General features: G+C 44.0%; 1 protein-coding gene across 10 annotated transcripts in view; it reads right to left on the bottom strand.

Annotated features, from left to right (window-relative positions):
* LOC115437504 (discs large homolog 1-like protein) overlaps positions 1 to 17,995 on the bottom strand; it is a 76,371-nt gene extending 58,376 nt beyond the window's left edge. For 9 of the 10 annotated variants that reach the window (XM_030160715.1, XM_030160719.1, XM_030160711.1 and 6 more), the window contains exon 1: positions 17,842 to 17,995. In XM_030160715.1, the coding sequence (XP_030016575.1) occupies positions 17,842 to 17,943 (102 nt within the window). In that variant the 5' untranslated portion in view covers positions 17,944 to 17,995. The remainder of the gene's footprint in view (positions 1 to 17,841) is intronic. The other variant, XM_030160722.1, reaches the window with a different exon arrangement.
* Between the last annotated feature and the right edge of the window lie 735 nt (positions 17,996 to 18,730).

Genomic DNA, 18,730 nt, shown 5'->3' with positions numbered 1-18,730 from the left:
TTGATATGAAAATGGTCAAACCAGCTCCACTATGACCTGTCCAAATACTTTTTTCACACTCAAAAACCCACTGAGGAATCAATAGGAGAATTGATAAGGAATTGGATTGGTAAGCAGAACTGATAATGGCAATGAAATTGATAAAAATCCTATTAATTCCCACCCTTAGTGCAGATATCTGTTCAGTCCATAAGGTTCCATCTTTAATGCACATTTGTATGTTTGATGTTTACATGTTAATATTTAAATGTTTCTGCCAACAGAAAGTACATTGTGCATGTTATTTCATTTGGGTTTTTTTTGGGTTTTTTTTCAAAATACAACTTCATTAAATTATTTTAGTGTGTATTAGTACTTTTGAACATTTTGAGCACATTTCAACAATACCATGATAATAATGATAACTGTGATAATTTTGGTCACAATAACCGTGATATGAAATTTTCATATTGTTACATCCCTAAAACAAACAAACACACCAACGGAACAAAAAACAATAGTCCAGCGCCTCTATCACTGACATCAGGTGGATATTCATCGTTTCCTTCTGCATATGTCTGGTCCTGTGGAGTTCAACTGAACTGATGAAAACTAAAGCACCGTTTCATCTGCACGAACATCCAGTGTGTGTTTCTGGTGCCGTGCAGTGAACGTCCCCTCAGACCAAGGTTATTATCGTTAACGAAAACTAACAAAATGAAGAAAACTAGAACTGTAAAAACATTTTCATTAACTGAAATAAATAACTACTACAATTAAACAAAAAAAAAACAATAACTGAAACTGTATTGTGTGTTTACAAAACTAACTAAAGCAGATAAAAATTATGGATAAAATTCACTTTGTTTTCGTCTTTGTAAATGTCGGATTGATACGAAATCGATTTATTTCGCTCTAGCAATTTTAGTTAGCGGCACCATACGACACTTGACGGTCCGTCACTTGTGGCTTCCAGTTGTCCTCTGGTCCCCACTCTACCTGGAAACATGGAGACTAAAGTTGGGAGAAAGCAGCAGAGTCCTGTCTGGGATTTATTTGAATATGACGGAGAAGAAGAGAAAAGATACGACAAAACTAAAACTAAGCATTTAGAAAAAAACGAAAACTAATAAAAACTAGCAAACCTGCTCTAAAAACTAATTAAAACTAACTGAATTAGAGAAAAAAAAGTCCAAACTAAATAAAACTAAACTATAATGAAAAATCCAAAACTATTATAACCTTGCTTCAGACACACCTGGGGCCTCATGTATAAAGACTTGCATGGATTTCATACTGAAACCTGGTGTACGCTTAAATCCCGAAAAGTCCGAACGCACAAAAAAATCCAGATGAATAAAACTGAGCATACGCCCGAATCCAAGTACATTTCCTTTACACATCCCAATCAGCGTGGAATTGACCGCATATGTTGGAGTACCTGACTCCTCCCTCTCCGCGCCCATATTTAAATATGCAAATTAGTATAAACAGGGTCTGCAGGTGGGATTCCCTTCTCTGCATGATCACATGATGACGTCAAGGTGGACGCGAAGCGGAGGCCAAAACAGGCGGAAGGAGAAAAGAGACAAACTCAGGCTGTTTGAGTGGAGACTCGCTGCTATTGTGACACTTTTCTTACAGGGCTGACGCTGATCATCCCCAAGATGAATATATATTTAGTATTAGTGTATCTCACACATTAGTTCATTCTACGGGTCATCCAAAAGTCTGATCACAGCCAAACAAGATAAAGGTTCATGTGTGATCATGTCACGAAATCAAAGAGGAAATCCTAGACTTTGACTCATGTTTGATCACTCAAATGATTATTTTCCAACCATGAGGCAGAAGATGGTGAGTCGCAGTATCATCCTCCTGTCACAGAGGTGTCCTGTTGCCTCCCCAGTGTTAGCCGGTCCTCCAGTCCAACAGCCAGCTGCTGATGCCCGTCCGACCAGCATGGGTCCGTGCTGACCCGGGTCACAAGAGGACATCGTGAGGACAATCGGTGGAGTCAATGAGCGACTGGACCGACTCATAAATGTTCTCACAGACATGAACACTACATTAAATGCATTTATCAACCAGTGACTTTTGGGTCCTTGTCTCTTTATATGGTTGTTGCTTAATGTCTTCCCAGGCAGGATTGGCAGTGATGGGTCCATGGTTGGTCTGGTTGGTTCTGGTGGTGGATGTGCTGTTGTGGCAGTAGGATGACGTGCCGGTGTGTTCATTGTTCCCTCCAACAGGAGACATTGTGATCGCTTTGCTTTGTGTGTTTGCGTGTTTGTTAGCAAGATAACTCAAAAAGTTATGGACCGATTTTCATGAAATTTTCAGGAAATGTTGATACTGGCACAAGGAAGAAATGATTAAATGTCGGTGGTGATCGGGGAGGGGGCAGATCTGTCTTGGCGGAGGTCTGCGCTCTCCGAGTGCTTTTCTTGTTCGTGTGTGTCTCTGATGTGCCCACTAATCGGAGAAATGACCTTTTTCACATTATTAACAGTTTCCCAGTGTCACCTCTAAGTGTCACCAATGGTTCCAAAGCACTAGAAACGTGCGTACGCCAACTATGGACTTGGCGTGGAGGACCGCACATTTCCACGGTCATTTCACTCTTTATACATCTGAACGTGAGCGTGGAAAAGGGTGTACGCCAGGTTTTTGTGCGTACGCACGCTTTATACATGAGGCCCCTGGACTCCAACCAAACACCACAGAACCAACATCAACCCCACCAACGCCAGCAGGACACACCAGGACACGTGGAGGACACATGGAGGCGGGGCTTTGCTCTCAGGTTTTGGATGCTGATCCTCCTCGGATCAGTGGAACCCTGACATGTCGCCGTGAAACCCTCCAAACTTCAAACACACCTTAATCTGAACGGGATTATCCGCCGCCTGATTGGCCGTGGCAGCTCGAAGGCTGAGCCGCTGATGGGCTCCCGTTGCCTGGCAACCACCACCCGGAGCATCACCGGACGGACAAACGGACGGACGGCGAGGAGCGGCACCTTTACATCTGACGCCGCCTACGCCGGATCTACGACTCAGACTTCAGTGGAGGACCGGCCCCTCCGAAAAGGATGAAGCAAACCGCAGCCTGGTTACCATGGCAACTGCATCAAATTCCTCAAAAGCTGTGGGAAACCCCTCCGGCCTCTGACTGACACCGTTCAGGTTCTGGTAGGTATGGAGCGGAAAAAGGATCATGACTTCAATCATCTGCTTTTATTTCAGTTCAAAAACTACACACTGTGGTTTCCACGACAGACGCCGGATTGTCCGACTGACTTTAAACAGAACACGGCGGATCAGGACGCATGTTCATTTATTCATTAAGCGTCCACTGCAGATTCATTAATCCCAGATTACTAAAGTCAGTTCAGACGTGGTCCTTGTGTGTAAACCGCTGATTTAATCAGTCTTTGGTTCAGATTAACACAGATTAGGATGAGCCGACACCTTCAGCACGGATTTATCCCACAGAGATAAAGACCCGCGGCGGAGGGATGGGGGTCATGTGACCGAGGTCAGAGGATGATGTGAGTTCATATTAAAGTCCACCACCGTAACCACAGTAACCACTGTACAGGGTTCATACACATTTTTCAAGGTCAAATTCAAGCACTTTTAAGTAGGGCTGTTAGAAAATATCGGTTCTGCAATATATTGCAATATTTCATTTCACAATACTGTATCGATATTAAAAAGTACTGTATTGATATTTTTAGGTATTTATTCAAATGCAGATATTGCAGAGGTTCATTTTTGGTTTTCTTTTCCTTTTTTGTTTAGATTTGATGTCGTGACATTAGTTCTGAACTAAGAGAATATGAACATTTGAACAGGATCTTAAACTGTAATGTCTGTAAAACAGAATTTCAGTTTGAAGACAGGAACATTTTGTGATATAACATTAGATCCTGTTGGGATCGAATAAAAATGTGTTTAGTATTTATACATATTTCTAGTGTACTTCAATTCTTCCAGGAGACAATCTTTTACAAAAAGAAACAAAACCAATAAAAAAATTTGACTTTTTAACAGTATCATGATATATCGTATTGTGATCCTAGTGTTGTGATTTGCATCATATCTCCAGATTCTTGCCAATACACAGTCCTACTTTTAAGGGTCTTTTTGACCTCATCTCTGGGGTCAAATCCAAATTTACAGGAAGAAACAGACTTTGGATGATTTTTCCCCTTTTTTATCACAATGACGCACATTGTTTTATGCTACAAACGTCTAAAAAATGTTACATTTTGCAAAAAGTGAAGGAGAACACACAGTTTTATCTAAATAAAGGGAAGATACTTGGTGTTCTTCAGACACTGGACCCAAGCAGACACAGACTCAGATCCAACTGGACCTGGAGTCGACCTGGAAACGCCTGGAACTGACTTCAGGACACAAAGGTTTAATTTAATACATGTGTCACCGCTGTAGAAGGAGCTTTGACTGGAGTTAAGAGTAAAAATAAATAAATAAATCACATCACAGAGGTAGAATTGCAAACGCTTTCAAACACTTCGACTAAATTTCAAGTACTTTCCAGACCTTGAAAACAAAACATGGAAATTCAAGCATTTTCAAGGATTTCAAGCACCTGGACCGACCCTGACAGAAACAATGTGTAGCTGAAGGAGAAAAACAAATACAAACATAACATGTGCACACTTGAAAACCCTCGGTCTGACTGATCAGGTACACTACTGCCCCTAGGTCTGACTGATCAGGTACACTACTGCCCCCAGGTCTGACTGATCAGGTACACTACTGCCCCCAGGTCTGACTGATCAGACTCTCTACTGCCCCCAGGTCTGACTGATCAGGTACACTACTGCCCCCAGGTCTGACTGATCAGGTACACTACTGCCCCCAGGTCTGACTGATCAGACTCTCTACTGCCCCCAGTGGTCAGTGCGTCTGATGGTAAAAACAGTCCCAGTGTCCCTGTCCGTCAGCGTCTGTTCTACATGGATCAGAACCAGTGGAATGTGTGAGGTCATCAGGTTCTGTCTACATTCCGGTCCTGTGGTCTGGATCAGTGGTGGTTCCGTCCCAGTCTAGATCTGCAAGACTCTGCTGTGTTTGAGTTTGATGAGTTGGACCGGAGCAGCAGATGGAGATGCATCAGGAGGAAAAATAACATCCAGGAACCAACACAGTGAGAGGCTGAAGCGAGGAAGAGAACCAGAATCTGCCGGGCTTGGGTCACATGGATGAAACTGAGCATGTGCAGACCATCAGATGAACGGCATAAAGGGAAAAGATTTAAAGCTTCATGTCAGAGTGTCCTTCAGCGAGACACTGACCCCACTCACCGTGGATGCACGGATGGACGGGGGGGGGGGTTTACCACTGATGACACCACCTCCTCCTCCTCCTCATCTCTCAAAGCTGTTGAGGAGGAGGAGGCTCAGCGCCGACTCCTTCCTGCCAAAAGCTGCTATAAATAGGAGACTGAGCACAGAGCGGATACAGCAGGATGTTCAGCAGCAGGAGGGGGGGGGGGTCTGGATGATTCAGGGATGTGATGAAGAGGAGCACAGTGAAGACGGAACAACAAACCCACTAAAGAATCACATGTTAACCCTTTACAGGACCGTATGTTTAACCCCCCTGATGTAAAGGCGTCTCGTGATTATTCCCATTCCGATTCAAACTGTTAGTGGTTTCCATGTCAACGGGGTCAGCAGTGTTGTTGAGGACACGCAGTTTGGTTTTTATGTGACTGTTTTACTGAGGATGACAAATAAAAGTGTTTTGACTCATGTGGCGATAAAGTATAGAAAGAACAAACGGATAAAAACCTAAATAATTACAAAAGGACACATGATGACAGTCTGTGAACAGCTGAACCTGCCTTTGATACGTGAACCTTCACCTGCAGTCAGGACTCAGGGGTTAATGGGTTAACCCTTTAACCCCTGAGTCATGACTGCAGGTAAAGGTTCACATATTAATATGTGAACACTTTCCAGACCTTGAAAACACAATGTTGAAATTCAAGCATTTTCAAGGATTTCCAGCACCTGGACCAAATCAGATGTGTATGGAGGACTGAACCTGCCATACTGAAGAATATATACAGAACTATAAAAATGGCTTAACAAAATTAATTTATGTGCCAAAACATGGTACAAAAAAAAAACATTAAAAGGCCTTTATTTACTTTAACATTTCATTTTCTGTACCATTTAGTTATTTGTTTACTCCTGATTTATATTTTTCCTTCTTTAATTTTTATCCCTGCATTTATTTTTACACACAGAAATGTAAAATAGAGATGCAGGAATAAATAGGCCTTGGAGAAATAAATAGAGGAAAAAAATGCAAGAGGGGGAATACTGGGGCAGTAAATATGACTATGAATAAAAAAAAAGTCAGATGAAAATAAAATATAGAAATAAATTTTTAAAATAGATTTTAAAAAATGCAAATAGAAAACAATGCAAAAATAAATGCAGGAATAAAAATTAAAGAAGGAAAAATATAAATAAGGATAAAAATAAATAAATGCTACAGAAAATAAAATGTTAAAGTAAATAAATGCCTTTTAATTTTTTTTTTTGTATCATGCACTGGTACATGAATTAATATATCAAGCAATTTTTATATTTCTGTATATATTTTTCAATATAGCAGGTTCAGTCCTCCATAGATGGGAGGGGTTCATTTGTAAAAGACTGGAGGTCCAGAGGTTGTCCAACGTTGGACCGAACCATCAAACCTTCATGTCTGGTTAATGTGACTGATTAACTCAACACAAGCTCGGACTCAGCAGGGTGCTGTCAATCACACCTGCCAATCAAAGCCTGATGCAACAGATCATTTACAGACGGACCAGGACCCTAAAGAGAAGGACGTACAGGAGGACATGTGGACAGTGTCAGTGTGCAGACAATGGTCTGCACGAGGCCCACATACATCATCAGTTCCAACTCCAAAACAAACAAGTGGTGCCGCGCAAAGTTACTATCGTTAACAAAAACTAACGAAATGATGAAAAAGTAGAATTGAAAAAACATTTTCGTTAACTGAAATAAAAAACATAATTAAAAGAAAAAAATGATAACTAACTGAAACTGTATTGAGTGTTTACAAAATTAACTAAAACGGATAAAAATTATGGATAAAATTCCCTTCGTTTTTGTCTTTGTCAGTGTCAGATTGATAGGAAATCAATTTATTTCCCTCGAGCAATTTTAGATAGTGGCACCATACGACACTTGATGGTCCGTCACTTGTGGTTTCCAATCGTCTTCTGGTCCCCACTCTACCTGGAAACATGGAGACTAAAGTTGGGAGAAAGCAGCAGAGTCCTGTCTGGGATTTATTTGAATACGACGGAGAAGAAGAGAAAAGAGACGACAGAACTAAAATGAATACTAAAACTAAACTAAAACTAAGCTTTTTTTTTTTTTTTTTTTTGTGCATGCGCGGGTGAGTGCTGGCTGCAAGTCGCAACGCTCTTCCAACTTTTCCACTTTTTCTGCACTTTTTATTGTTATTTGCTGCAATTTTGACAATCCTACAACAAATATCATTTTCATAAGAGATACATCGCTGACCACTGCAGACTTTGCTCTGGGCTGTTTTTCATTTTGGTTGTTTATTGCCATTTTCGCTACCGGCATGTGTGTTGGTCCGCGTCCTTGGCGCGTCTACACAAAGGAACAGCTGATCGCCCTCCGGGGTGCGGTGGTGATGCCGCGCGACAGGCACGAGATTCCTGCGGAGGTGCTCAAAAGGACCAACAGAGGAGTTCGGGCGGGACGAAAACTCCGTGAAAAGAAGCGCTGCTTCAGGCCGGCGGTCCCCTCTGTTATCATGGGGAATGTGCGCTCTTTGCCTAAGAACATCGACGAGCTGGCGGCGCTCGCGCGGTACCGGAGGGAGTACAGGGATGTGAGCGTCATGATTTTCACGGAGTCGTGGTTAACCCCGAACATCCCGGACTCTTCTGTTGCCATGAACCACTTTCACTTGGTGCGCGCGGACAGAACGGCGGAGAGCGGTAAGAAGAGAGGAGGAGGGCTGGCTGTGTTTGTGAATGAGAAGTGGTGCAAACCCGGACACATCACAGTAAAGGAGCAGATGTGCAACAGGGACATTGAGCTGTTAGCTGTTAGCATGAGGCCATACTACCTGCCACGGGACTTCACACAGGCTATTGTGTTAGCAGTGTATGTTCCCCCACATGCTAACGCTGACACTGCCTGCGACACGCTGCTCTCATGCACCAGCAGGCTGCAGACACAGCACCCACAAGCCCTCATCCTCATTTCTGGAGACTTCAACCATCCTCTTCCCTCCTCTGTGCTGCCCACCTTCACCCAGTATGTCACCTGCCCCACAAGAAACAACAGAACTCTGGACTTGTTCTTTTGCAACACCAAAGATGCCTATACTGCTTCAGCGTTTCCTCGTCTGGGCAACGGGGATCACAACATCATCCACCTGCGCCCTGTGTACTCACCCCTGGTACACAGAGAGCCAGTTGTGACCCGGGTGGTGAGGAAATGGGGTGAAAGCAGTGCAGAGGCTCTGAGGGACTGTTTTGGAACCACGGTGTGGCCGGTGCTCTGTGCTCCCCATGGTGAGGACATCAGTGCCATGACAGAGTGCATCTCTGGCTACATAAACTTCTGTTATGAGAACACTGTACCTGCCCAGACGGTGCGGTGTTTCTCCAACAACAAGCCATGGATTAACCCTGACATCAAGGCTCTGCTGAGGGAGAAGAAGAGAGCCTTCAGGTCAGGGGACAGGGAGGAGCTGAAGGCTGCACAGAAGAGGCTCAGGAGGAACATCCGGGAGGCCAAAGATGCCTACAGGAGGAAGATGGAGCAGCAGCTGCAGCAGAATAACATTCGGGAGGTGTGGAGAAGCCTAAGCACAGTCTCTGGCTTCAAAGCGTCTCCTGTACAGACGGAGGGAGACACTCGTTGGGTGAATGATTTGAACTCGCATTTTCTGAGATTTGATCTGTCACCCACCCCTCCCCCCATGCAGCCTGCCAGCCCTCAACTCAGGTCAGGACAATGGCCCAACCCTGCGCCTCTTCACACCTCTGTGATGGCCCATCAGCTCCCACACGGACTCACCCTCCCCACTCCATCCCCCGACACACTGCTGACATCATCACCACCAACACCTCTGTCCCCCTGCACAGAGCCAAGCCCACCTCTCTCCTTCAGTGCAGTCCAGGTGAGGAGAGAGCTTAAGAAGATCAGGCCCAGGAAAGCAGCTGGACCGGACGGCATCAGCTCCAGGCTCCTTAGGTCCTGTGCAAACGAACTGTGCGGGATCATGGAGCATGTCTTCAACCTGAGCCTGAGGCTGCGGGTGGTACCACAGCTCTGGAAGACCTCTTGCGTGGTACCAGTGCCCAAGACACCGCGCGCTACAGACCTCAGCAGCTTCAGGCCAGTGGCTCTCACGTCCCACCTCATGAAGACACTGGAGAGACTCATCCTGGGACACCTCCGCTCTGCTGTGGGCCCAGCGATGGACCCGCTGCAGTTCGCGTACCGTTCTGGCATTGGAGTGGAGGACGCCATCATCCACCTGCTTCACCACTCTCTCACTCATCTGGAGAAACCTGGCGGCGCTGTGAGGATTCTATTCTTTGATTTCTCCAGCGCGTTTAACACCATCCAGCCGGGGCTCCTGAGGGTGAAGCTGGAGAATGCTGGGGTGGACTACAACCTGACTGACTGGATCCTGGACTATCTCACAAACAGGCCCCAGTTTGTGAGAGCCCGTGACTGTGTGTCTGAAGTCCGGACCTGCAGTGTGGGGGCGCCTCAGGGCACGGTGCTCGCGCCCTTCCTCTTCACCCTCTACACTGCTGACTTCAGACACAACACGGACAGCTGTGTCCTTCAGAAGTTCTCTGATGACTCTGCCATCATCGGACTCATCACGGACGACGATGACGCAGAGTACAGAGGACTAACGCAGGACTTTGTAGACTGGTGTCAGCAGAACTATCTTCTCCTCAACGCCGGGAAGACCAAGGAGATGGTGGTGGACTTCCATCGACGCCACTCTACTCCACCCGCACCAGTGAACATCCAGGGAAGGGACATTGAGAGAGTGGACTCATACAAGTACCTGGGTGTTCATCTGAACAATAAGCTGGACTGGACTCACAACACAGACGCACTGTACAAAAGGGGCCAGAGTCGTCTCTACCTCCTGAGGAGGCTTAGGTCTTTTGGAGTGAGAGGGCCACTCCTGAGGACCTTCTATGACTCTGTGGTGGCATCAGCGGTACTGTACGGTGTGGTCTGCTGGAGCAGCAGCATCACGGAGAGGGAGAGGAAGAAGCTGGACAAGATCATCAGGAAATCCAGCTCAGTCCTGGGCTGTTCTCTGGACTCGGTTCGGGAGGTGGGGGACAGGAGGGTCCTGGCCAAACTCAGGTCAATGCTGGACCATGAGTCCCACCCCCTGCAGGAGACTCTGTCAGCTCTGGAGAGCAGCTTCAGTGACAGACTGATCCACCCTCGCTGTGTGAAAGAGAGGTTTCGCAGATCTTTCCTTCCTGCTGCTGTTAGACTCTACATGTACAATGAACACTTTTAACCTGGTGCAATAATCCCATTTGCAATTCACAAAACGGACACTTATATTTATTTGTATCCATATTGTACATACTTTTAATGCATGCACATCTTTATTTATTTTTTTAAATCCTTCTGTGTGAACTTTTCTGCACTGTCCTATAATGAGTGTTGCAACACTGGAATTTCCCCACTGTGGGACAAATAAAGGATTTCTTATCTTATCTTATCTTAGAAAAAAAAATGAAAACTAATAAAAACTAGCAAACCTGCTCTAAAAACGAATTAAAACTAACTGAATTAAGACCAAAAAAAAGTCAAAACTAAATAAAACTAAACTATAATTAAAAATCCAAAACTATTATAACCTTGGTGCCGTGCACAACAAGCCCCATCCCTTGCACATTTTCAGCCTTTATGAGTAAATGGGAAGATTTTAAAAATTCATAAAAAATTTGAACTTTGAACTACTTTTCCCAAAATGTAACCACATCTGTTCTGGGTCACTGGTAATCTATGAACCTAATTTGGTCTGAATTCAACCAACAGTTTTGCTGCTTAAGTGTAAACAAACAAACAAGTGGTTCCAGGCACAACAAGCCCCGCCCCTCGCAAATACTGTATCTTATGTTGTCATAGATCCAGCTGATGTCATCATGTCTGTCTGTGTGTGCTGATGTCATATCAATTACCTCTAAATATGTGATAAGTCTGAAGGAAATTGAAACAAAATTGATGTTTTTAAAAACATTTGAAATTTCACCCATTTTAAGTACATGAGAAAAAAAAAAAAAAAAAAGATATAGAAAATTCATTAAAAATTTGAACTTTGACGTGCTTTTCCCAAAATGTAATCAGATCTATTCTGGGTCACTGGTAATCTATAAACCCAATTAGGTCTGAATTCAATCAATAGTTTTACTGCTACAGTGTAAACAAACAAACAAACCGAACCAAACCAAAAACAATAGCTATTGCCTCCCCTTTGTTGGGGGGATTATCAAACTATTTACATTTACAAAGTATCCTCCAACAACTAGAAAAGCACAGAGTGCTGATCTCCACCAAGGCAGAGCCCCCCCCAAAAACATTTAATCATTTGTTGATGATTGAGGTAATACAGTGTGAATGACCTGAACAAATATGAACTTGAAATACAAAGAAAACTAAGTGTAATTTTCCAATATTCTGTCTGTTATTAAATGTTCAAGCATCTGATCCAGGTCTTAGTGTTCAGACAAATGGATTATTCCATCAGAGAAGGGCTGACATTAGATTTGAAGGATCCTGTCCAGACCAAGAGTGTCCATCTGCACTGAAACAGAAGCAGTCAACAGTGCACGCCAACAGTACACGCCAACAGTACAAATCAACAGTACACGCCAACAGTACATGTCACATTTCAGTCGTCCACTCTTCTTTATTCAACAGATGCAAACATGTGGAGGGTTTTAGGATCAAAGCTAGAGTATCAGATTATCAGAGTTCAGGACTCCCAACCTTTCAATTAAAGTCCACATATGAACATGTGATCAGTTTGTTCAACAGGAAACAGCCAGTGATAAACCAGACTGATGTCATGGAACACTGTTGTACGTCACACAGCATCTTATACGAACACATGTTCAACCGTTCCAGTGCTTTTCAATGGCGTTTGATCATGTGTCAGTTTGCGCCTACATCTGCGGTTCACATAACCCATAAAAAATGTAATGATTACCAGTATAACGATAAACCACGGTAAAATTGCAGACGGTTAGTATTAAGGTTTAAATTGTAATTATCATGATAACCGTGTTTGATTACTGCACTCTTCTGGACAAAACGCCAAAGTAAATATATGCTTTTATGTCAAATATTTGAGTATAGTTTTAATTCATTACAATTTTAATTGTATGTTCCTAATATTTGGAACCAATATTGACTTTCAAAGTCTTTGAAAAGGTTTGTTAAGCATCTTTGTGTTATTTATGCAATAAATTATTTACATCTTTCAAATCGGATTTTATATTTTTTTGTGTGTTTTTTGTCCTTTTGTGTTGATATAGTAGGTTAAAGTGAAAAAAATAATAGACAGTTGATAAAGATGAAGTTGTGCTGAAAAAAATAGATCCCAAACATGGGTATAGTAAACATTTGTTTATATAGTATATAAAGGCAAAATCAAAAGGACTGAAAAACAGACAAAAAAGGCTCAGACCATTAAGGGTTAATATTTGAATGTTTCTGCAACAGAAGGTACAGGGTGGGGAAGCAAAATTTACAATATTTTGAGGCAGGGATTGAAAGACAGTGTATGACCAATTAGTTTATTGAAAGTCATGAGAATTTATTTGCCACAAGAAAATTTACATAATAGAAAATGTTTTTATTCTATGTGTCCTCCTTCTTTCTCAATAACTGCCTTCACACGCTTCCTGAAACTTGCACAAGTGTTCCTCAAATATTCGGGTGACAACTTCTCCCATTCTTCTTTAATAGTATCTTCCAGACTTTCTGGTAATAGTTTTGCTCATAGTCATTCTCTTCTTTCCATTATGAACAGTCTTTATGGACACTCCAACTATTTTTGAAATCTCCTTTGGTGTGACGAGTGCATTCAGCAAATCACACACTCTTTGACGTTTGCTTTCCTGATTACTCATATGGGCAAAAGTTTCTGAAAAGGTATGGATAATAGTGTTAGGTATGATTATGACATCAGTATATGTTTGGTTTCAAAACAATTGACGTAGTGCCTGCTGAGAAAAAACAACTAAATGTTCATTGTAAATTTTGCTTCCCCACCCTGTAGATTTTACCAATTATTTTATTTGTTTCTTTTGTTGATTTTTTTTTTTCCAAAATACAACTCTGTTAAATTATTTCAGGGTGTGTATTAGTACATTTTGAACTTTTTGAGCAAAATTTCAACAATACCGCAATAATAATGATAATCCTGATAATCCTGATAATTTTGGTCACAATAACCGTGATATGAAATTATCATATCTTTACATCCCTGGTGGAATCTCATGTGGCGTGAACCTACATGCAGAATGCTTGTACTGCTACAGAAAACACACCAGTGAACAGCGGTGTGTGTATGTGTGAGTGAGTGTGTGTGAGTGTGTGTGAGTGCTGATCTGAGGCTGTATAAACAGCGGCTGTACGTGGACGTCCTCCTGTTCTGGGCTCTCACTCCGGCTGAACTAAATGCTTTATGGATCCACAGCGGGAACTTCCTGCTCAGCCTATCGGGTGTTGGGTTGCGAGAGCGGTCGATGGCGTCCGATCGATGGGACTTAATTAAGATGAGCTGTTGTTGGTCACGTGAGCTGGACGTCCGTCAGCATCGTGTCCATCAAACGTCCGCGCTGAACACACTCACATCCTCAATCCCACAGACTAACCAAGGAAACCAATCAAACTAATAATCTGAGCCACGTGACCCCGTAGCCCCGCCCACTGCGCCCTCGGGACATGTGCCGCTGCGGGCCGATAAGAGGCAGGGGTCAAAGGTCAGTGCTTCATTAGGAGCAGTGTAGGTCAGAGTCAGATGTACATACAGTGTAAATACTCCGGCGTGACCTCTGACCCTGAGGCGAAAACCGACAGCGAAGAGTAACATGAGTTGAAATGAAACACGCCAACGTCCAATCACTGAGCATCATGATGGCCCGATGCAACAAAGTACAAAGGATCAGAGGTTATTTCACAAAATCCAACTCATTTCCAACAAGGTTCGACGTTGGAGACGAATAATATGTAAATATGAGTAAAGGTACAAGGCCGTTCTGGGTGGAAATAATAAAAGAACATGATTTAAGGACGACGTGGACTTAAATGGAGCTGAGACCCAGACTGAAGCTGGTCTGGTCTGGTCACTGTTCAGGGTTTACGACTCAGACCCAGAAATAAAAACATCTGATCAACGTCAGGACTTTAACAGGATGAACTAACGGATTCACAGCAGAACCAGAACCACAGAACATTCAAACCTGTGGTCCAGACAACAGCGGTGGAACGTCCCACAGCGTCCAATAGGACACTGTCTGAAGGACGGACACAGCTGATCCCAGACCTGTCGACTGTTCGCTGTGCTTCAGTTACAGCTGATCCCAGACCTGTCGACTGTTCGCTGTGCTTCAGTTACAGCTGATCCCAGACCTGTCGACTGTTCGCTGTGCTTCAGTTACAGCTGATCCCAGACCTGTCGACTGTTCGCTGTGCTTCAGTTACAGCTGATCCCAGACCTGTCGACTGTTCGCTGTGCTTCAGTTACAGCTGATCCCAGACCTGTCGACTGTTCGCTGTGCTTCAGTTACAGCTGATCCCAGACCTGTCGACTGTTCGCTGTGCTCCGCTTCCTGCTGGTGTGTGACCACAGGAGCATTTCCTGTGCTATCTGTGGTTTCGTCGTGTTCTGGATTCGTTCTGACCTTTAATGAACCTTTGCGTTTCGTCCACAATGAGCGGTGAAGTGTTAGGTTTCCTGTGCGCTGACGCTGCCATCAGCTGATCTGACGTCTGTTTTCGGTTCGTTGGTGTTTCCCTGCGCAGCACATGTCGGACACACATGCACGTGCGCACCCCCCGCCAGCCAATCACGGCCCCCCCTGCTGCAGCCGACAGGCCTCCCGATTGGTCGGGTCGCTGAAGCGGCGGCAAAAGGCGTGGCGTCGGGCCAATGGCGTGGCGTTGGGTCAAACTGTAAACACGGCCTGATGGGTTTTCCCCCCTCAGCTCTGTCTGACAGGCAGCGAATGGAACAGACGCAGGCTCGGTTAAATGCCGTCGTCATCAGGGTTTGAGTAGATTCTTTTTACACCGTGGGCTCAGTCTGACACCAGAAACATGAAGCCCACGAAGCAGCTCCAGAGGCTGTGGAGGTGGAAACCACTAACACACAAAACACAAGCTGCCGCACAACGCTGCCGGTGCTGATTACAGAAGGTTTTCAGAGGGATTTTCTCCTGAAGCAGAGCTACATGCCGGCAGCTGCTCCTCCACCTCCATCCAGAGCGTGGAACGTACGACTCAGCGAGTTCAACACATTCATTATCCTGCAACATTCAGGGACTTAGTGAAGACCATGGAAAAACACAGCGTTTTCAGTAGAGGTGTTAGAAAACATTGGTTCTGCAATATATTGTGATACTTCATTTCACAATACTGTATTGATATTAAATACTACTGTATCGATATTTTAGGTATTTATTCAAATGCAGATATGGCAGAGGTTCATTTATGTTTTTTGTTGGGTTTTTTTTTGTTTATATTTTATTTATTATTATTATTTAACAGTGTTTTGTTAAATAATGTTTATTTGAATCATCCTAAAAGCACTTTTACTGTCTGAGAGAGGAAGATGGTAGTTTTTTTGTTGGGATTGAACTAAAAATACTGTTCTGATGTTAGTTCTGAACAAATAGAATATGAACATTTGAACAGGATCTGAAACTGTAATGTCTGTAAAACAGAATTTCAGTTTGAACACAGGAGCATTTTGTGATACAGCATTAGATCCTGTTGGGATCAAATAAAAATGCAATTCTTCCAGGAAAAAATCTATTCTATAAAAAAATGTATAAAAAACAAAACTAATTAAAAATTACTTTTTTAACAGTATCATGATACATTGTATCATGATCCTAGTATTGTGATTTGTATCGTATCGCTACATTCTTGCCAATACACAGCCCTAGTTTTCAGCCTTTCACTGAGGAATTGAATTACACCATAAATCTGCACAAATACTAAACACATTTTTATTTGATCTTAACAGGATCTAATGCTATCTCACAAAATGTTCCTGTGTTCAAATTGAAATTCTATTTTACAGACATTATAGTTTAAGATCCTGTTCAAATGTTCATATTCTATTTGTTCAGAACTAACATCAGAACAGTATTTTAGTTCAATCCCAACAAAGGAACTACCATTATTTAATAAAAGAGAGTTAAACAAGAATAAATAAAATGTAAGTAAAAAAGTAAAACAAAAAACAAAAATGAAGCTCAATATCTGCATGTAAATAAATACCTAAAAATATCAATACAGTACTTTTTAATATCAATACAGTATTGTGAAATGAAATATCGTGATATATTGAGGACGGATGGACAGAGGACAGATGAACAGAGGACAGAGGGATGGATGGACAGAGGACAGAGCCGGTGGAGTCAAACCTGGTCCAGTCCCAGTTTTTTCTCTCCATACATGCGGTGGAGTTCCTTCACACTCGGTGGTTTCTCAGCAGGTTCAGGTTCAGTCTGGGTTTGTTCAAACTGACTAAAAACCTTTTTAGACCATGTTACTAAAATATTGATAAGATGAAGTAAACTCTGGTCCACATGTTCTGTGTCTGATGCTTCCGTTTAAGGATGAACCCAAGGTTTTTACTCACATCACAGTTCAGATGCTGAACAGACAGATAAACTCCACACATTAACACCACCTGTAGGTTCTCTATAAAACACCATCACCAATGAACAGGAAATTCAGCGGAGGAGGATTGTTCTGATACTCCTGAAAAGTACAATATGATGGTTTGGGATCAATCACCATCTGAGGATGTGATTGACAGGTATGACTCCTCTGTCTGATTCCACTGGTGGGTCTATGGGTCAAAGGTCATGATGTCTGTAAACCTCCATCTGGTTTTGTCTGTACTAATACTATTGAAACCTTGTCTGGAATTGATCAGGTTTCATCCTGCATCACTGATAAAACAGCTGTGGCTGAAGCTTCGTTAGCAGATCCACAAATCCATCAACACAACACGTCAACGACACGAGTCCGACGATCACATTTTATTAAAAGACACCACCGTGTTTAAGAAAAAACATTCCACTACATCACAGGTACCAACATACCTGTGAAAGCACCCAGTACCACCAGTATATCCAGTACCCTCAGTACCACCAGCATATCCAATACCACCAGTACCACCAGTACCACCAGTATCACCAGTATCACCAGTACCCCCCAGTACCACCAGTATATCCAATGCCACCAGTACCACCAGTATACCCAGTACCACCAGTATCACCAGTACCCCCCAGTACCACCAGTATATCCAATGCCACCAGTACCACCAGTATACCCAGTACCACCAGTACCACCAGTAGACTCAGAAAAGTTCAGTCCAATCTTTTCCACAGACGCTTTCGTTTCTACATCTCGACTTTTGAACCAACCCCGGTCCCGCCACCCTCGCTGTGACCTCACAGGCCGGCCCACGTGACCCCCGCCCCCCTGAAGGACCTCCCCCTCCCCCCCTCCTCACCCACCTTGCAGCCGAACATGAGGCTGATGGTGCTGTTGGTGCAGGCCACCTTGCAGTGACACAGCATGGGTGAGAAACACTCCACCTTCTTCATGCCGGGGGACATCTTGTCGGCGCCGGGGCAGTTGGCCGACAGTCGCCTCCTGCGGGAGCGCTGCCGGCTCCGGCTCCTCGCGCGCCGCCCGGCCCCCGCACCGCCTCCTCCTCCTCCACCTCCAGCCTCTTCTCCTCCTCCTCCTCCGCTGCTGCTGCTGCTCCCTTGCTCTCACCATCCGCCCTCATTCCTCGCGTCGCTTCATCGCGGCGGGGAGGAAACGACTCCCAGAGCTCTTCCTTCATTCAGGGAGAACCTCCCCCCTCCTCCTCCTCATCTCCTCGTCCTCCTCTTCTGCGCTGACCCCTCCTCCTCTTCTCAGCTCAAGACAATATTCCTCCTCCTCCTTCTCGGGACGAGTCCTCGTTCTCTTCGTTCGGCTCCGTCCTCCCTGTTGAACCGTTCTCTACGCTGACGGAGTGACGAGGCGGCGAGCGCACTGACGGTTATGTGTGGTGTTGGGTTTGTGTGTGTCTGTGTGTGTTTACTGTGTGTGTTTTCCTCTGTGGGGGTGTGATTAGTCTCTGGGGAGGGGGAGGGGGGCGAGAGACCCAGAGAGAGAGAGAGAAAGCGAGAGGAGAGAGAGTGGGGGTGTATCCTCAGGGAAGGTAGAGTGATGTAGGACAGAGGCCAGTGACGAAGAGGAGGAAGAGGGAGGCAGAAGGATGCAGCCACTGTACTTGTCATTTGTGTTTGTCTATATGTTGTATTTCTACGTTAATGTCTTCATAAATGATGTAAAATCCTCCTCAGTGTTTAAAACAAACATTTGTTCAGTTTTCTGTCACAAACGCAGATG

This window comes from Sphaeramia orbicularis, chromosome 17, assembly GCF_902148855.1.
Source record: "Sphaeramia orbicularis chromosome 17, fSphaOr1.1, whole genome shotgun sequence".
NCBI classification, from domain to species: Eukaryota; Metazoa; Chordata; class Actinopteri; order Kurtiformes; family Apogonidae; genus Sphaeramia; species Sphaeramia orbicularis.
Note: the sequence above shows the minus strand (reverse complement) of the source record. Positions and strands in the feature narration are given on the sequence as shown.